This window comes from Hemiscyllium ocellatum, chromosome 11 (genome assembly GCF_020745735.1).
Source record: "Hemiscyllium ocellatum isolate sHemOce1 chromosome 11, sHemOce1.pat.X.cur, whole genome shotgun sequence".
Lineage (NCBI taxonomy): Eukaryota > Metazoa > Chordata > Chondrichthyes > Orectolobiformes > Hemiscylliidae > Hemiscyllium > Hemiscyllium ocellatum.
Window position 1 is genome coordinate 90,482,842 of NC_083411.1, and position 17,784 is coordinate 90,500,625.

The window sequence follows — 17,784 nt, forward strand, 5'->3', positions numbered from 1 at the left end:
AGATCTTTGTGTAGCAATATTTGGTAATATTTGTAAAACAAGTTTGGTGTTGGGTGGAGCGCACATGCCAAAATAAAATAACAATGAAAAACATGTAGCAGGACCTTTTTGAGAAGGTGTCACACCCTAAATCATGACCTTTTTCTTTCTTTCTTGTATGATGTGGAGACTCCAGTACATTTGCAACGCTGATAGTATATATGTGAACTAGGTTAAAAATCACACAATTACAGGTTATAGTCCAACAGGTTTAATTGGAAGCACTTGCTTTCTGAGCACTGCTCCTTCATCAGGTAGTTGGAGTGGTGCTCTAAAAGCTAGTGTGCTTCCAATTAATTAAACCTGTTGGACTATAACCTGGTGTTGTGTGATTTTTAACTTTGTACATCCCAGTCCAACACCGGCATCTCCAAATTATATGACTAGGAGGGACTTTAACCAACTGAATCAACACCATTAAGCGATGTTAGGGTTGGCACTAGCCAGCAAAATTCATCCATGATCTTTGTGGTAACTTTGCAAGCCTTCGTGTTCTTGCAGTTTGCAAATATTGTTGCTTCGGCAGCAGCTGGTAGTACTTAAAAAATGTTCTCCAAATCAGATGTATACTCGAACGATGCTTGCTTTGTGCATATGTTCACGTTGGTCTGTGTCAATTTAGTTGAGTGGTAGCAATCTCGCTGTTTGGGTTGGAAGGTCATGGTTCGGTCCTGTTCCAGAGACCCAGGAAAGTAATCGAGGTGGAGATTAAGGGAGTATTACACTGCTGGGAGTGCTGTCATTTGGATGGGGTGTTAAACTTAGGTTCCATCTATCCTGTCCTCTGGACATAGATTTATGACACTTTTCAAAGAAGAGCATGTATCATAACCGGTATGTATCCCTCAAGCAACATAATTAAACAAAAAATATCTGGTCATTTTTACATGAATGGGATCTTGCTGTATGTAGATTCTCTGCAGCAATTCTTACATTACTGAGCGCCCTTCAAAACACACACTGAATAGCTGCAATGTTCTTTCGGGAGGTTCTTAACTCCTGAGAGCTCAATCTTTGCTTGAGACAAATTGAAACTCAAATTCTGCATGTACTGTTCATATTTATTATCATTGCTGTTTTGATGAGGGTGGACATTGCTACCACAGTTGTGAAGGAATGATTTTAGTGCAGCTTCTGAATGAATTACTATGGAGAAGATTGACCTGAAGTCCACATCTTCTGTTATGGGGCCTAATTATTTTGTGGTATTCTTGAATTGAAAATGCTGGCACTTTCTGTAACTGACCATTGTAAATTTAGAAAAAACAAGCAAGCAATCAACAATTGGTAGAAAGCTGAAGGGTGGAGGTTCAGATATGAATCTTCTTTTGTCAAAACATGTTGAAGGGGCTACACCCAAAGTGTTAATCTCTTTGTTGCCTCCATCGTTGCAGACTGTGCTGAACATTTCTAGTATTTTCTGGTTCAGTTATTTGCCTCTGTGAATATATAAAACACACTTCACAGCAATAACTTGCACTTATATAGAACCTTTAATTTAGTAAAACATCCTGAGGATTACTGACTTCAAAAAATGTGTGGTAGTGGGGCAATAATTCTGTTGGTGTTCCCTTGCACATCCATCATAACTTTGAAGTGACATACACGTTCTTGATAAATAGTTAGCTTTTCCATGAGTTTTGGAGCTCTTCAGCTGAAATTATGATGTACAGGCAGAAGTACGCCAGTGAAAGTCAATTTATGTATAACTGTACAGTTGTTAAGATCCTAGATGCTTGGTAATACTGGACAAGGCAGATTCAGATTGAAATCTGGCTTGACAGACCATAATGTTTTTGCAGTTTGGTTACCATGGTATTCGGTCATTGAAATAGGCTGTCAATGCACCTTTAACAAAAGGATATGTATCACACAAAAGACAATGTTTAAAAAGTATCAAAAGCTAAAAGAAGAATCAGCCTTTTTCCCCGCTATATCCTTTACAGACATTAAATGCCAGTGAAATATCTCTCCTTTACTCTTTAATTTACTGAACTGACAAAGCAGTAAGCATTTCCTTTTGGCAAATTTCTGCATGTTCACCAAATGCAGCATTCTTTCCATTACTGTTGTTCCCAGGTCACACAGATATAATCTCAATGAACTGTCTGGGGGAAGAAAAAATCGTGCTTTTAAAAATTTTCCAAGCCTGGTCTACATGGACAGCTAAAAGACCTTAGCACATTTTCCCGCCTCATGGCCTGGAGACTGCCAAACTGAAACTAACCTTCGGGTGGTATAGATAATATTTTTACTCTAAATTGGATTTGAAGCATATCTGAATTTTTCTCTCTGGATTGTAAACCTTAAACTTGTAACACTACAGCATTTATCTCACCCAGTAGTTGTTTCACTTAAGTTACAAGCTTTCTTGGAAATGCTGTTCCGACCTAGTGCTCAAAAGAAGTTCCTAACCCATTTTTTTGAAAAAGACAAGTCACCTTCACACAACTAAAAGCAAAGTACTCATTTACCTCTATTTTAGAACCCAACCTCTCATACCATATTAATATGAATCTTCATCTTGCAGCTAAATGTTTTTCTCAACTCAAATGAGCAAAGTATGAAGGTTTCACGCACCCACTTTATTGGAAAAGGAACTGTTATTGACAACATTAGATTTGTACAGAGCTTTTGTATAAATCTCTGGCTGGAGTTGAAAGTGTTTTTAAAATTAGTGCACTTTTTAGGCTGGGCACTTTGTTCAACAGCAAATCTGACAGATTTGAAAGACATCAGTCTCAAATTTTTTTGTGAATATAAATCTACCATGAGTGCGTCCTAAGTATTGCACACGTTTTACTCTGCAGGCACTCTGAATCTAGTTTTGTCAAAGCTCTGTTCTGAGTATGCCTCCTGGTTTCCAGGCAACAGTCTTGCTGGAGTACTGACCTCTGCAACGTTTGTTGACAATCCATTGGCAGCTCTGTGTTCTTATCTGTGCTAGGCCAATGTGGCTGATGCATACAGAGCAGCTGCGATCAATGTCCCTTGGGCATAGTGTGACTTGTGTAAACTATAATAGTCACCTTAGCTGCTAGTACAATGAAGAAATCCAATTTATAATACTTTTCCTTCCAGTTTTATCACTTTTTTAAAGGTGCTGCCTTCCATTGGAGTATATTTTACACACATGAGTTTTCCTCTGGTACCAAGTGGTCATTTGTCATGTCAGTCTAGACAGTGAATGCTGTCAAGTAATTCAGTGCGAAAGGCATGTGTCCAAGAGGAGTCCTCTTTTCTTGACATTTAGGTCAGGAGTCAATAAACAGTTCTCAGAAGATTTGTGCTCAGTTTACTATTAAGCTAATCTTTTGTCCTTCCTTCCCCAAATCCACACACATGCAGGCCATGGAAATTTTCCTATTGGCAAATAGGACACATTTTGGTGTTGAGAGCCAATTGAGTGGTCTCCTCTTCCTCTGTTTATTTTAAGCTGTTTGATCAAAGTTTGTGAGAAGATTTGTAGCTCAGGTGCTCATTGCTGTGGTTCTGTTTGTCGAGCTGGGAATTTCTGTTGCAGACGTTTCGTCCCCTGTCTAGGTGACCTCCTCAGTGCTTGGGAGCCTCCTGTGAAGCGCTTCTGTGATCTGAACAGAACCACAACAATAAGTTATTTGAAAGTTGCTATGGTCAGCACTTTATAATATGAGTTGAGTACTCTATCTCACTCTCCAGTCTTGAGATTTGTTCCATGAAAAGAAAACAAGAGGTCAAGCTTTATTTTGTTTGCAGAGTGCCCTTTTGTTTGTCGCCATGCTGCTATGTGGCATATCAGTTAAGGTTTTGGTTAACATAATGACCAGTGGATAATATTGATGTGTTCAACAGTTGTGGCATCATTGGAGGTTAGGGAATATTGATTCACAGATCAGGAAGTTTGTATAATTCGAATACTGAAGTGTGTCATCTTGTATTTGGCTCCACATACTGGGTTTGCTTAGGATATTTACATACAAAGTGATAGAAGGGAGGTTTGAGAAGAACAGTTAGATCACACTCTAATGAAATTATTTCCTGAGGTCTTTAGACTTAGTTGGGGAAAGAAGGATGAGTTATGACTACATTTAAGCTGTAGTTACCTTCAGATAACCAGTTTAAGATGCATGTAACCCTGGCCTGCAATTTGGAAATTAAGAAGCAATTTGGTAGCGAACCTTAAGAGGGAGAAGTATTTGAATTTTCAGGCAAACATGGCAGTTCTACATTTTGTGCTGGGTTAACTGATCATGACATGAACTCCAGAAAAGTTGCTCATAGTTGACTTGTTGGATAGAGCAGGAGAGAAAATCAGTAAGGAAGAGAGAAATTGTAAGAGGAGGGAAAGGGGGGAAAAAAGATGTAAAATTTGTGCTTTGATGATATGTAGTAGACAGTGAATTACATTTGCTATCATGGCTGTGTTTGTTGTTGCCAGACTTCTGGATTGATTCACTGCTTGAATCTTAATTTTTGGCAGTGCTACACACTAACGTTAACATGGGAGTCCATTCAATTCATTGTACCCGTGTGGTTCTAGTGTATGTGGTTCGGACAAATGTGGACATAATGTGACTAGAGCATACGGTCTGGAGTGATACAAGATGCTAATGTGCCATGAAGTCTTTACTAAATATATGAATTGACTTACACAAAAATAAAGTTCAGACAATCTGAATTTATTTTTAGAGTAGATTTCCTACAGTGTGGAAACAGGCCCTTCGGCCCAATCAATCCACACCGACCCTCAGAGTAACCTACCTAGACCCATTTCCCTCTGACTAATGCACCTAACGCTATGGGCAATTTAGCACAGCCAATTCACCTGACCTGCACATCTTTGTGACTGTGGGAGCACCCGGAGGAAACCCATGCAGACACAGGGAGAATGTGTAAACTCCACACAGACAGTCGCTCGCAGCTGGAATCGAACCTGGGACCCTGGTGTGATCCAACTTGTTGTTGTTTCCTGAGCAGATTGTTTAGAGTTCATTTCAGCACAATATTTTTTGGCAGTCTTGATCAAACTGATGAGAAATTACTTTTAGGCTCAATGTTTCATGGCCATGCCTCCAAGTCAATATTTGTTGTGACTTTCAGGAATCAAATCGAGACTTTTGACTGCATAATGTGTTAGCCTACTGGCAGCCTAGGCTAGGAGATTATCCTTTGAAGAGAATACATTTTCAACAGCACAGCAACAGTTAAATTTTCAGAAAGTGTGTTTCCGTCTACCCTTATATTTATCTTGCAATGTCATCATTATCAACTAATATGATTCAATTGTAAATTTTCAGAATAATTTGTTTGATCCAGCTTCCTATATATGGACTTGCACATACGTGCAACATACATGATGGAAGGGGAAAGCTTTATGTATTAAAATGTATTTTGCATTAATGCACAAATGCAACCATTTGTACTGTTAATGTTGCAGCAACACTAAATGGAAGTACATAAATGCTAAGTCAGATGAGTTCTCTGGTTTTGTTCTACCTGCAATAAATGCCCTAAGAAGAGGGTGTTAACCAAAATAATCACATCAAACAGTTTTTCACACATCATGCTGTTAGATGTTTAGAACTGGAGACTACGTTTCTCTCTTTTGGAGAAGGGGTGGGGTTGTGAGGTGGTGTGGGGGTCATGCCATCTATTCATCCCTCATTGTCTGTGAATAGCATTGCTTGAGGGAATGAGGCCTCTCTTTATTTCCGCTCTGTTGGAGCACCAGTGTTCTGTTTGCACAGGGCAGGGAGGCAGCTCTTCCCAGCAATCTGCGTAACAGCTGGACCTCTTCTGCTCTGCAGTAGTAAATTAGCAGCCTGTACTCCACCCTAGAAGAGGGTGGAGCCAGCAAACCTCCAGCAGTCGACACCTTGGGATTCGTGGCTCTTTTTAAAAAATATCAAAATGGACTGTGTGTCAGCCTGTGTGCTGTGTTCTTAACAGGAAAAGGTATTCTTCCTGATTTTAAAAGCGATTTTTTAACTTGCTAGCTTTGTGTTCTGCTTGGGTTGAGGATGATGTTTGTGGCTGAGAGTTCAGGGAATAGAACTGTTCTGATGGCCTGCTTTTCTTCCCACCCCTCCCCCACTCTCTGCCTCACTGCAGAGCTCTGTAGGCACTAGGGATGTGGAGTACAGCAGTTTGCTAATGCTTGAAGGAATGCCAGCTATAAGAATCAAAACGGAGCCACCGGAACCTGGGCAAGGGGTAAGTCCAACTCTCCAGACACTTCACTAATTACTTCCAGACCTCAGGAATGTCAGGAACAAAGTACCATAGTCTGAAGGAGGAAGAAATGTTTTTTCTGTACTGGGATTTAAATCTAATTTCTTCCAGTTTTAGAAAGCAATGTTTAATGTAATCTTTTACATGGACCTTTATATCACCCTGTTGATAAAAGGCATTCTGTGATATAAATTAAATTTCATTTAACTGCATTATAGATAAGTGTTAATGTTATATTTTGAAGTAAATTGTTATTGAGCTTGTTTGATTTTTTTTCACATTTACATTTTGTCTGAAATGTTTATTTCCCTGATTTTTAGTTATCATTTTCCCCACTTACTGTCAGGGCGGGAGAGTGGAAAGAGGCCATGAGGATAACCTTCAGTGTCACTGATTGAGGAAGTTGAAAGATTAACCCTTTTGTTGATCTCATTGGCGTATCTCCGGATCCCCACTTGTGAATAGATGGGTTTAGTTTTTTTTAAGCTTCTGGGGTCAGGATCTCTGTCCCAGTCATTTTAACTAAACTTTTCAAAGAATATTAATGTTCAATGCATTTAAGATGAGGAAAAGCAAATATATTTTTAAATCCTTTGTTTTCCCTGGAGTTGTCATACACCGCCCTGAACCTCCTTGTTTTCTTCTCTGTTGGTTTCCATGTTACCAGGAATATCAATGGCACAGAAAGGAAATGTAGTGGATTTTATTTCAAGTGAATGCGGTTTGGATTCTCCTAATGTTCAAGCCTTCACAATAGAATCGTTGAATGGCTACAATATAGAAAGAGGTCATTTGACTTGTCCTCTCTGTCCTGGCTCTAAGCATGAGCTGCTCAGTTAGTCCCACTTGACAACTCTCTTGCTATAGTCCTGAATTTTTTTTACAGTATAGAAATTTCCTGATTTATCCCTGTTGTCAGTAAAACTTCTGCATTTTAAAAGCAAACCAGGCAAGTATTTATGTATTTGTATAGTTTTGTTGTCATACTATTGCTTGTCTTTCTCTGAAAAATCAGAACTTGAAAAGATAGCAAGCTTCTCAGTTCCACGAAATGAAATCATTTGGTGATTTGGTGTCTTTTGGAGGAGATGTAGGAAAAATAATTATTTGGAATTCTTGACATCGCATTCCGTCCAGAGGTACCTGGCGGAAATTGTGGTTGCATGGCCATTGGGCAATTTGAGAGCAAGCTGTTCCTGTAATGCCATCAGGCTGAATAAAATGCCTGTGTTCCATACCTAGGCTGGCATTGAAGAACTGTCACTTGGGTGAGGCAGCAAAGGATTGTCTGGGCTCGAGAAACCATATTGAAACTCACATTAACCAATAATATGTCAGATCTGAATAGCTTGTATTTATATTTCATGTCTCAATTGATTGATTTATTTCTAGTTTCAGATTAACTGATCTACTCCTGACTTTACCTAAATACAAAAATGACTAATCTGTTAATCTGTATCAGTCCTGTTCTGTTTTTTTCTTTCTTTTTTTACATTGCATCAATCTATCACTAAATGCTTTCATTGCTGCAATATTTACCAGGTTTGAGGTCTTGCACGTAAAGTTTGCTCTTCACTTTGTATTTACTTGTAGTTTAAAATATTCACAGATGAATAAACTTGCTTTGACTGAATTTGACATGACCATCACATTAAGTCTTTGTGTTCAAACAATTCAAAGTAATTCTATTCCACAGAGTAAATTTGGAATAAACTCATTTAGGTTCAAAAATGAACAGATCCTAAGACAAGCAGTCAGACATGAGATAGATAATGGGAGGGATTGAAAGAGACTGTGGTAAGGAAGAGCTAGACGGTTTTGATTGATTGATTGGCAAATTAACAGAGATTAGAAGGTGGCCAAGGCTAGATCGTTGCAGGAGTGGTGGTTGGAAATGGCAGCACAGACTGAGAAAGTGGTTAATAAAGCATCCAGTATTCTGGGCTTTATATATGGAGACATAGGATACAAATCCAAAGAGATTAAGCTGAACCACAGGACATTGATTCAGCCTTATCTGAGATATTGTATCCAATTCTGGGCACCACATTTTCAGAAGGAGATGAAGAAATTCCAGAAGGGTTCTGCATCTCTTCAATTAAGTGTGGATTTGGGAAGAGGAACTAGTGGAGAAGATGTTCTGGGTGTGACTGGCTGGACAAGTGTGGAACTACATACAGCAGTTCATTCAGCTGAGGCATTGGAGTAATATGTGTGAGACCATGCCAAAGGTTGTAGACAGTTTAGCTAAGAACCTAGGCAGAACTGTCCAAAACTACAATTGAAAATTTTGTTTTTGTAAGCTATGGGTTTTTCCCCTAAGCTTAAAGTCCAGAAATTTATAACCTAAATCTTATGCACAATATTTACCTTGCTCATTTGTAAATTCCCGAATGTACACAAAAAAGATAATAGTTCCAAGGCTTGCTCTCAAACTGTTTTAGAAGAAATCACCACAGCTACAGAAGTACTTAAGTTAATTACTAAGCCCTTCAGATACACAGGAAAAACAAAATCTAAAAATCCAAACTTAAAATAACTGATTATTAATAATCTCACACCCTACATCACAACAGGTAAAATTATCAGGTAAACAGGTAAATGAGCAGTTAGAGAGCAATGTGGACCAGAAAGGAAGTTGACTGAATTAGCTCTGTTAATGTACTGGAAAGAAATATTGTCAGGAACAAAGCATACGTTTGGTAGAATTGCTGTTTCTAAAGAGGCAGTGACGAGTGTCTGAGGGACTATTGAGGGAATGTCCAGAAAGAACTAGGGGATATGGATTCATTCAAGGAGTCACCTCACAGAGGAAGTAAAGCTTGGGACTGGAGAGTAGGAAAATTTGGAGATAGCGAAGAGTTAAGATTGGATTTTCTTAGCAGTAGGAGAATTTGCAACCAGATTTTACATTAGAAGCCCCATAACTGAGGGGTAAGACTCTCAATGGGGATATGTGACAAGAATTTGGTTTTCAAACCTCAAGGCAGCAATGGTGGCTGTTGAACTGATTTGTTTTAACAGCTATGAGGCTCCTTTTAAATGTTCACTTTTATTCTGTCTATTCATTGTAATTGTCTGTTTTGAGGGCTGAGTTTGGTACAACCACCATCTGTAAAAAGGTGGGTTGTCGCTTCTATCAGAGCGAACGTAGCAGTTTTATCCTCCACCATACCCCAGTCACCTTTCTCAAGCCGCATTCAATTATTCTTTAACCCTCTCTCACCCTGCTTTCCCCCCCAGTTTTAATTCTAGGGTCATACAAGTTCATTCGTATTAAAGTGGACTCATATTAGGAGAAGGTTTGGGAAGCAGTCATCTAACAGATGAAGTGAAAGGAGGCGTGACAGCATAACAAGTGGCAGAAGCTGGAGAAGTAAAGCCTGAGGGATAAAGGAGGAATAAGGACACAAAAAAGAAAATGAGAGCTGGGAATAATGGTCTGAAGCTGCAACCCAAATGTCTAATGTCATCAAAGCGCAAATTTGAAATGCTTATTTCATTCTGGGAAGCAGTCTTATCAATAGCATGCTATTTTAAGCTACAGGACATTGCCTTCAGTTTTCCCATGTGTTTCATTCATAGGGTTGTAAACAAAAATATATAAACTAAAACGGCAAAATATGCCATTTGGCTGTCCAATCCCTTTCAGCATTCATTCTTTAAAATGAATACTTAATCTATTATCAGCAATGATTGGCATGGAAGAGTTGACCACTTGCTTGGGACCTGAGATCTCCTCTGGTCTTTTAGTACTAATAATCTATACAAAGCAAAACTGTTATAGACTGCTGACTGCTTTATTAATGTCAAGGAGAAAACTAAATGGGACTAGAATCTCTTCATTTTATTCATTGATCTAACCAAAGCATTTAACTTGGTGAATTGCAAAGTCTTTTGTAGCTGTGCTCCAATGATCTGGATGTTCAAGAAACATCACAATCCTGTCATTGCTTCATGATGGCAACTGTCTTGATCTGAAATAAGACATCATCCCAATCCAGACTGGGTGAAGCAAACCTGTGATAGCCTCTATTATTTACTATCTACTTGCCATTGAAATTTGGTCTTTGAGGTGAATAACCATCGGTCTTGTGGCACAATGGTGGTATCCCTCCTATACCAGGATCATGTTCAAATCCTGTCCGCCCCAGAGTTGTCATAACATTGTCCAAACAGGCTGATTTAAAATAACTCGTAAAAATTTTGATGAAAAACTGTTTAATCTCAGTCACCTCTGTTGACTATCATAAATATCTGTGATCTATAATTTGCAGATGATCATAGTATTCACTCTGCGTGAGATTTAAAATTCACTCTTGATCTCTCAATTCAGCATTTAATAGACACCGTCTAGTCTCGTATAACCAGTGCAAAGCTGTCATTATCAACCTGCTAAGCCAAATATTCCCTGGTCTATGTATGTTGAAAGAAGGTTTGGAATATGTTTAGCATTTCTCAAACTTGAGTTGCCACTTCTCTGAAGAGACCACAATTGATAAAGAAATCCAATGATGGAACGGTTGTACCCAGTGTAACCTTCGATACATTACTGCACAAGGAATTTGATAAGGATCTCTGCAAATCACTGGTCTTAGATGCAGAGTAGTTGTTGTAACCATTTCCCTGTATTACTGAGAGAACTGGACTTTATCTATGACATCTAAAATGTCGAAGAAATTTCATCATTTTTCAGGTTCGAATGGGGTTTTGAGGAAGAGAGATATACAGTTAAACAAATCTAATGTCCACCTTAAAGCCAGCTGCACAGATGTCAGGCAAAATTCCTACAAGATCAGCTTCAATGGACCGGATACTGCGTCTGGATGGACGAAAACTGTCTTCTCCTCTTTTCAACCTCTCAAATGGCAAATGTCCCTGGGAAATAAAAGAAAATGCTTCAGAAATACTCTGGAGTTTTCTTTGAAGGGTGGCACCATTGTTGTTTGTAACGTGGACGAACTTGCTATGAATTCATCTGAGCAGTAATAAACTGCCCATAAAGCTGCATCATGGCTTGAGTCTCCACAGTCTTGATGATGGCAATTTAATCCTGAAGACACCATTTAAAGTGAATGGCTCCTATTTTATATGATTTGCCTCAGTGAATTCTCGAGTAAAAAATGAGGTCTGCAGATGCTGGAGATCACAGCTGAAAATGTGTTGCTGGTTAAAGCACAGCAGGTTAGGCAGCATCTCGGGAATAGGGAATTCGACGTTTCGAGCATAAGCCCTTCATCAGGAATCTTTTTTGGAGTCCGTGTGGGATCAGTCGGTTCCGTAGGCAGGTGCTGAGGAAGGAGATGTGATGAAGGGCTTATGCTCGAAACGTCGAATTCCCTATTCCTGAGATGCTGCCTAACCTGCTGTGCTTTAACCAGCAACACATTTTCATCAGTGAATTCTCGATCAGGAGTTGTTATTAGGATCTGTGCTTTCCTGATTTATATTAATGATCTAGATCTTGGAATGTAGGGAAAATTTAACATTTTGCAAATGATACAAAACTTGGGAGGATTGTAAACTGAGAGGAGAACAGTGTAAAACTTCAAAAAGGCATTGACAAGTTGGTGGAGTGGGTGTATAGATGATAGATGAAGTTCAATGTGGAGAACTGTATTGTGAAAGAACATGGAGAGGCTCAGTTGTGCAGAAGCAGAGAGACCTGGTGTGTGTATAAATGAGTATATGTCATTGAAGGTGAAAGGACAAATGAAACAGTTAAAGCATACAGCATTCTGATGTTATTAACAGGGGCAGAGTACAACAGCAGGAAAGTTTATGTTGAACCTGTAAATGATTCTTGTTAGTCCTCACGTGGAATATTGCTTATAGTTCTAGGTGCCACATTTTAGGAAGGTTGGGAATGCATTGGAGAGAGTGCATCACTTGCTGCCATCACTTCCAGGGAATGGAAATTCCTTGCCCTCATTACTTTCTGGAAAAAGAGGTTTCTTCCACTTTGAGAACAGGAGTAGCTAGTCCTACACTTCCCATGCAGTGAAATCAGGGTAGATAGAGAGAGTATCTGTTCACTTCTAATACTTCAAAAAGACATTGACAAGTTGGTGGAGTGGGTGTATAGATGATAGACGGAGTTCAATGTGGAGAATTGTATTGTGAAAGAACATGGAAACTTCAATGAAATTAGCCCTTATCTTACCATACTGCAGGAGACCTGGCTCTAGTTTCTGTAATCGTTCCTCATAAACCTAGTTGCACTCCCTGAAGGCCAATATTTTCTTCCTGAAGTAAAGAGCCTAGAACTGCTCAGAGGCCACCAGGTGTGATCAGACTAGGCAGCATAACTGAAGTGTGAGTTCCACTTGCTTCTATTTTAGGCTCAAGATATGAAGTCCAATATTTCATTACTTTTTGATTATTTAGGATATTTTCTAATCAACTGGTTCAGAGATATTATTATGCATCTCTGGAGCAGATGCTGTTTGAACTAGGCCTCCTGGCTCAGAGGTACAGACATTACCATTGTAACATAAGCACCTGACCTTTTTGATTATTTAGATATTTTCTAATCAAACTGTTTAGAGATATTATTAGATGCCTCTAGAGCATGTAGAACTTGAAAACCGGTCTCCTGGTTAAAAGGCAAGGACACCGCCACAGTGCTGCAAGAGCTAAGTATTTTTGATCATTTGCTGTGCCTGTAGTAGTGACCTACAGATGAACCCATTAGTCTCTTTGGACTGCTACTTCTGGACTGCTACTGCTACTTTCATTTAGCAAGTGGTCTGTTCAACCCTTTTCTAGATTCAACAAGGTTAACCTCACAGTTGCCTACATTGTAGTTCGTTTGGCACAATTTTGCTCATTCATTTAATCATCAATACCTTGTTTGTGCTTCTGTGATATGTACCCCATCATCTAAGTCAATAAAAACCGTGAATAGGTGAAGCTCCAGAAATCCTTGTGGGATACCGCTACTTACATTCCATTATCTGTCTCCTGCTCAAACTTCTAGCTTGGTCGGTAATTTGCTTTCAATTCCATGAATTTCAAGTTTGAAAGCAATCCATTTCTTATGAGGGACTTCACTAAAAGCTTCTGGATGAAGCCTCAGTAGGCATTCCTCTGTTCACTGCTTTAGTCACTAATTTGAAAAATTGCGGTCAGGCTTATCACTTTATAAATCCATGACGACTTTCTTTGATCCGCTGGAAATTCTCCAGGCGTTTAGGTAATCTGCACTTGATTTGAGTTTTTTTTTGGCGACTTGTACTTTTGGGCAATTTTCTACAATTGGAGACGTTCTTTCAATGCCTGTACAATCATTTTAAAGACGTCTATTAGGTTACAACTTTTCTTATTAGGGGAATAGGGCTAACCTGTTCATCCTTTCCAGATCCTCTCCGTCCTAATATCGTCCTTGTAAATTTTTATTTTGCCCACCCAATGCCTCTTTCCTAAAATGATGACCAGAACTGCAAACCCATACTTCAAATGCAGTTTAGCCAAAGTTTGATTCAAATTTTGATCCCATTGAATAGTGGGAACAGGGAAGAGCAGTATTGCCTGCTCCTGCTCTATTTCTTAGTTTCAAAGTAATACGTGACCTCCTTAATTTTCTTATCAAAATATGACACCTCTCTAATCTGTTAAAATTAATTTTCTTACAATATGACCATTCTCTGTTTATTATTGCAATGTTGATCTGGCAATCCTTTTTTAGATTTGGCCATACCTCTGAATTAGTGGTATTTTCAAATTTAAAAGATGTTTTTGATTTTGATTCCAAAGTTTAAATTATTGAAATAAATTGAGAAAATCCGTGGTCCTAGCATTGGTCATTGTCGGATCAGATGGCTCGGTGGTTGACGATGAGGAAGAAGGTGTTAGATTACAGGAGGACCCCAATGGAATGATCTAATGGGCAAATTAGTGGCTGATGGAACTTAACCCTGATTAAATGTGAGGTGACACACTTTGAAAGAAGGAACAAGACAAGGGAATACTCACTGAATGGTAGGAAGCTCAAAGGAGCAGTGGAATCTTGGTGTGCTTGTCCATAGATCCCTCAAGATGGCAGGACAAGTTAATAGAGTAGTTAAGGCATATGGATCTATTGCCTTTGTCAGTTGTGGCATAGATTGCAAGAGCAGAGAGGTTATGTTGGAGGTATACAGGACTTTGATTAGGCCACAGCTGAAGTACTGTGTGCAGTTTTAGTCACCTCATTATGGAAAGGATGTGATTATACTGGTGGAGGTGCAGAGTACATTTACCAGGATGTTGCTTGGAATTGAGCACACCTGCTAAGAGGAGAAACTAGGTAAGTTTTGAGTTGTTTTCATTAAATCAGAGAAGGCTGAGAGGGACTTGACAGAGGTATATAAGATTGAGGGGCAGGATGGATATGAAGCAGCTGTTCCCCTTAGTTGAAGGATCACTACCAAAGGCAAATAATTTTAACGTGGAAGTTTGGAAACTTGAGGAAAGTTTTTTTTCTCCCTGAGAATCGTAGGAATCTGCAATACGTTGCTTGAGAGGGTAGTTGATGCAGGAAACCTCAGGACTTTTTAAAAAAAGTTCTTTGAGTACTTGAAGGTTGGCCAAGTACTGGAAAGTATAGATTTAGAGTAACATTCGTCAATGGAGATTCTGTGACTCTATTTACAACCTCAGTCAATTCAATAGCTATCCTTCACCTCCAGATTCAGCTTTATATATTTCCTCTTTTTGTTCTTGACTCAACATGTTCAGACCTTGTACATTAATCCAGGATATGGTGACATGTCATAGGCTATTGGAAATCTAGCAATATTCCTTGTTTATCTCTATTACCTCCTTCAAAGAATTCAATATTCTTTAAGGGTAGAAAGCAGGAAATAGAACAACAAAATAAATCATAGAATTTTGCGACACGGAAAATAGTGATAGGGCTCATTGTAGACTTTTTAGGTCCATATTTGTTTCTTCATATTTGTCTATGTCTTCCTGTGGCAAGGATTTCATTATTTTTTCCACCTATGCTGTTAAATAGGTTGTTCTGTCCTTCTCTCTTTAATTAAAGATAAATATGAGTTTTTTGTAAGTCTGATAGCAATACACATTTTTCTAATGAATTATTAAATATTTTTAATAGTGCTCCTTTGTGAGTTTCCTTTTTTTTCAGAATGAATAAATGCAATCTTTGTGGACAGACAATTTCATTCCTTTTGTGCTTGTTTATATAAATATTTTCCTTTTTTCCATTTTAGTTGGGCCAAGTGCTCGAAGGTGGGACTAGTGCAGGTTTAGAGTAACCTTTTCTCATGTCGACTCTAATTGGCTCAGAGAGTCCATTAAACGGGGATTGCCTTCCATCAACCCACACAGAGAAACCTGCTGCCAGTTAAGTCCCACTTGAGGACCTCAATTGGATTGCTGGTGAGCGGGCTACCTGATGCCATCTCTGCTGGCAGCAAAGTTGCAGTTTGAGCTTGGCCTGACAGGTAACTCCGAGCTGCTGGATTTGGTAAGTCACTCCAGACTTCAAACCAGCTGGTGGGGAAGCATATAGTGCAAGCCCCCAACATTCCTCTAGCCAAATCTCAGCAAATCTAGTTCTTTGTAAATGTATTATTGTCTCTAATTTCCCTGATTTGTTATGATACATTCAGTGTTTCACCCAAACTGTTGTATTGTAATGCTGCCTTAGTGCTGTTAAGTCTGTTGTGTTTTACTGAACAACAGTCAGAAAGTCTCCATGTTCTGTCCCTTACTGCCTCAATCAGAGTGTAAGTAGAGCAGTATAGCTAGGCTTAGGTACCCCTGCATAAAGAGGAGAAAATAAAAAGCATTTTTCTATTCAAGAAACCGAGGGTGCCAGAAATTTAAAATATAAATGCTGGAAATATTCAGGTCAGGCAGTACCTGTGGAGAGGGAGCAAAGTTTATGGGCAGAAACTTTAGAGGTTGGGGTAGTCTTGCAGCTTGCACAGTGACATCCACGCTCACTCTTAGAAGGAAAGCTTGCCTGTTTGTGAGCCTATTGGCCACTTAACGATGACATTGACCAGCCTTTCATCTGGCTGAGGACCCTGGGATACAAGATCTTGCCTGGTTGGGGTTGCTGGCCAATCGGGATGAAGGAGTAATTTCCAGGGAATACGCAAAGAGTATTGGGTTCAGATTAGATTCTCTCATGGGGCTGAAGTGTAGGGTGTTGAGGGGGTGGGCAATGGGTGGTGTGGGGTGTCCTTTGGGGTCAGGTACAAAGGTAGGAGTTGTTGATGTTAGCACTCACACCCTTTCCCATGTCCTTTTTTCATACAAGACGTAGATCAAGTTATCAGCTGCCCCTTCTAACTAACGTACAGCCTGCACGGTTTCAGGTAGACCACCTGTGTCATTTGTCCAACCTGGAGCAACAGAAAATTGTAGGTCAGGTTTGAAGAGACCCTTAAGTGGAGCTCAGGTAGTTGTAATTGCCCCAGTTAGGATCATAAGTGAAGATGGCTGTGTATCTTCCTGCCTAGAATACACTTGTGCTGAGGTGGGAAGGTGTCACATGTTGTTCCTAATGACAATGCACTTCCTTTTCAAGACCCGCACAGCCACCTTACTTCCTGCAGGATGGGAAGATTCCATTCATAGTTTTAGCTCAATTACTGAAGAAAGGTCATCCTCTGAAATGTTAATTCTCTTTCTCTCTCCATAGATTCTACCTGTCTGGCTGAACATTTCTAGCATTTTCTGGTTTTGTTGAGCATTTTTATATTCCTTTGATTTAATGACCATCTTTATTGAATGTGTGAACGTTGGATTGGGTCAAGATAAGGCTCAGCAGTGAAAGCCGGAGAATCAAAGTTACCTGCTCGTATTTATTGCCTCTGCCACTGAAGATAGGCTTGTATCTGTTTGTCAGCAAACTATAGTTATTAAAAAATACTGGATTCAATGGTAAGTTGTTGTCATGGAGGAGCTGTTTAGTTTTAGACATGGATGTAGCTCCAGATCCTAGAATTTTTTTTTGGAAAGACTCCATTACCATTGGGAAATAGGGTGGTTTGACACCACTCCTATAAGCATTCCAGAGAGACCATTCCCTCTGCGGCTCCCTCATCAGATCCACCCACCCCCCTACCCCCGCACAAGCCCACTCCCAGCACCTACCCCTGCCACCACAAGAAGTGCAAAACTTGTGCCCACACTGCTCTCCTCACCTCCATCCAACACTGCGAAGGATCCCTCCAAATCAAGCGTGCATTTACCTGTACCTCCACCAATGTCATCTCTGTATCCACTGCACCCAATGTGCTCTCCTCGTCGGGAAGACAGGACACCTACTTGCAGATTGTTTTAGAACATTTCTGAACCGCACCAACCAAACCCACTGCCCTGTGGCTGAACACTTCAACTCCCCCGCCCCCCCCCAATTCTGCCAAGTACATGCAGGTCTTGGGCTTTCTCCATTGCCAAATCCTTACTACCCAACGCCTAGTGGAACGACGCCTCATATACTGCATTTACACCCTGCAACCACAAGGGAACAATGCAGATTTCACCAGTTTCCCTCCCCCCACATTACCCTAGTCC

At 39.8% G+C, this 17,784-nt stretch overlaps 1 protein-coding gene across 9 annotated transcripts in view; it reads left to right on the top strand.

Annotated features, from left to right (window-relative positions):
• LOC132820506 (Krueppel-like factor 8) overlaps positions 1 to 17,784 on the top strand; it is a 176,358-nt gene that overhangs the window by 53,190 nt on the left and 105,384 nt on the right. For 8 of the 9 annotated variants that reach the window (XM_060832714.1, XM_060832716.1, XM_060832720.1 and 5 more), the window contains one exon: positions 6,130 to 6,231. In XM_060832714.1, the coding sequence (XP_060688697.1) occupies positions 6,130 to 6,231 (102 nt within the window). Of the gene's footprint in view, positions 1 to 5,816; positions 5,974 to 6,129; positions 6,232 to 17,784 lie in introns of those variants that run through there. The other variant, XM_060832719.1, reaches the window with a different exon arrangement.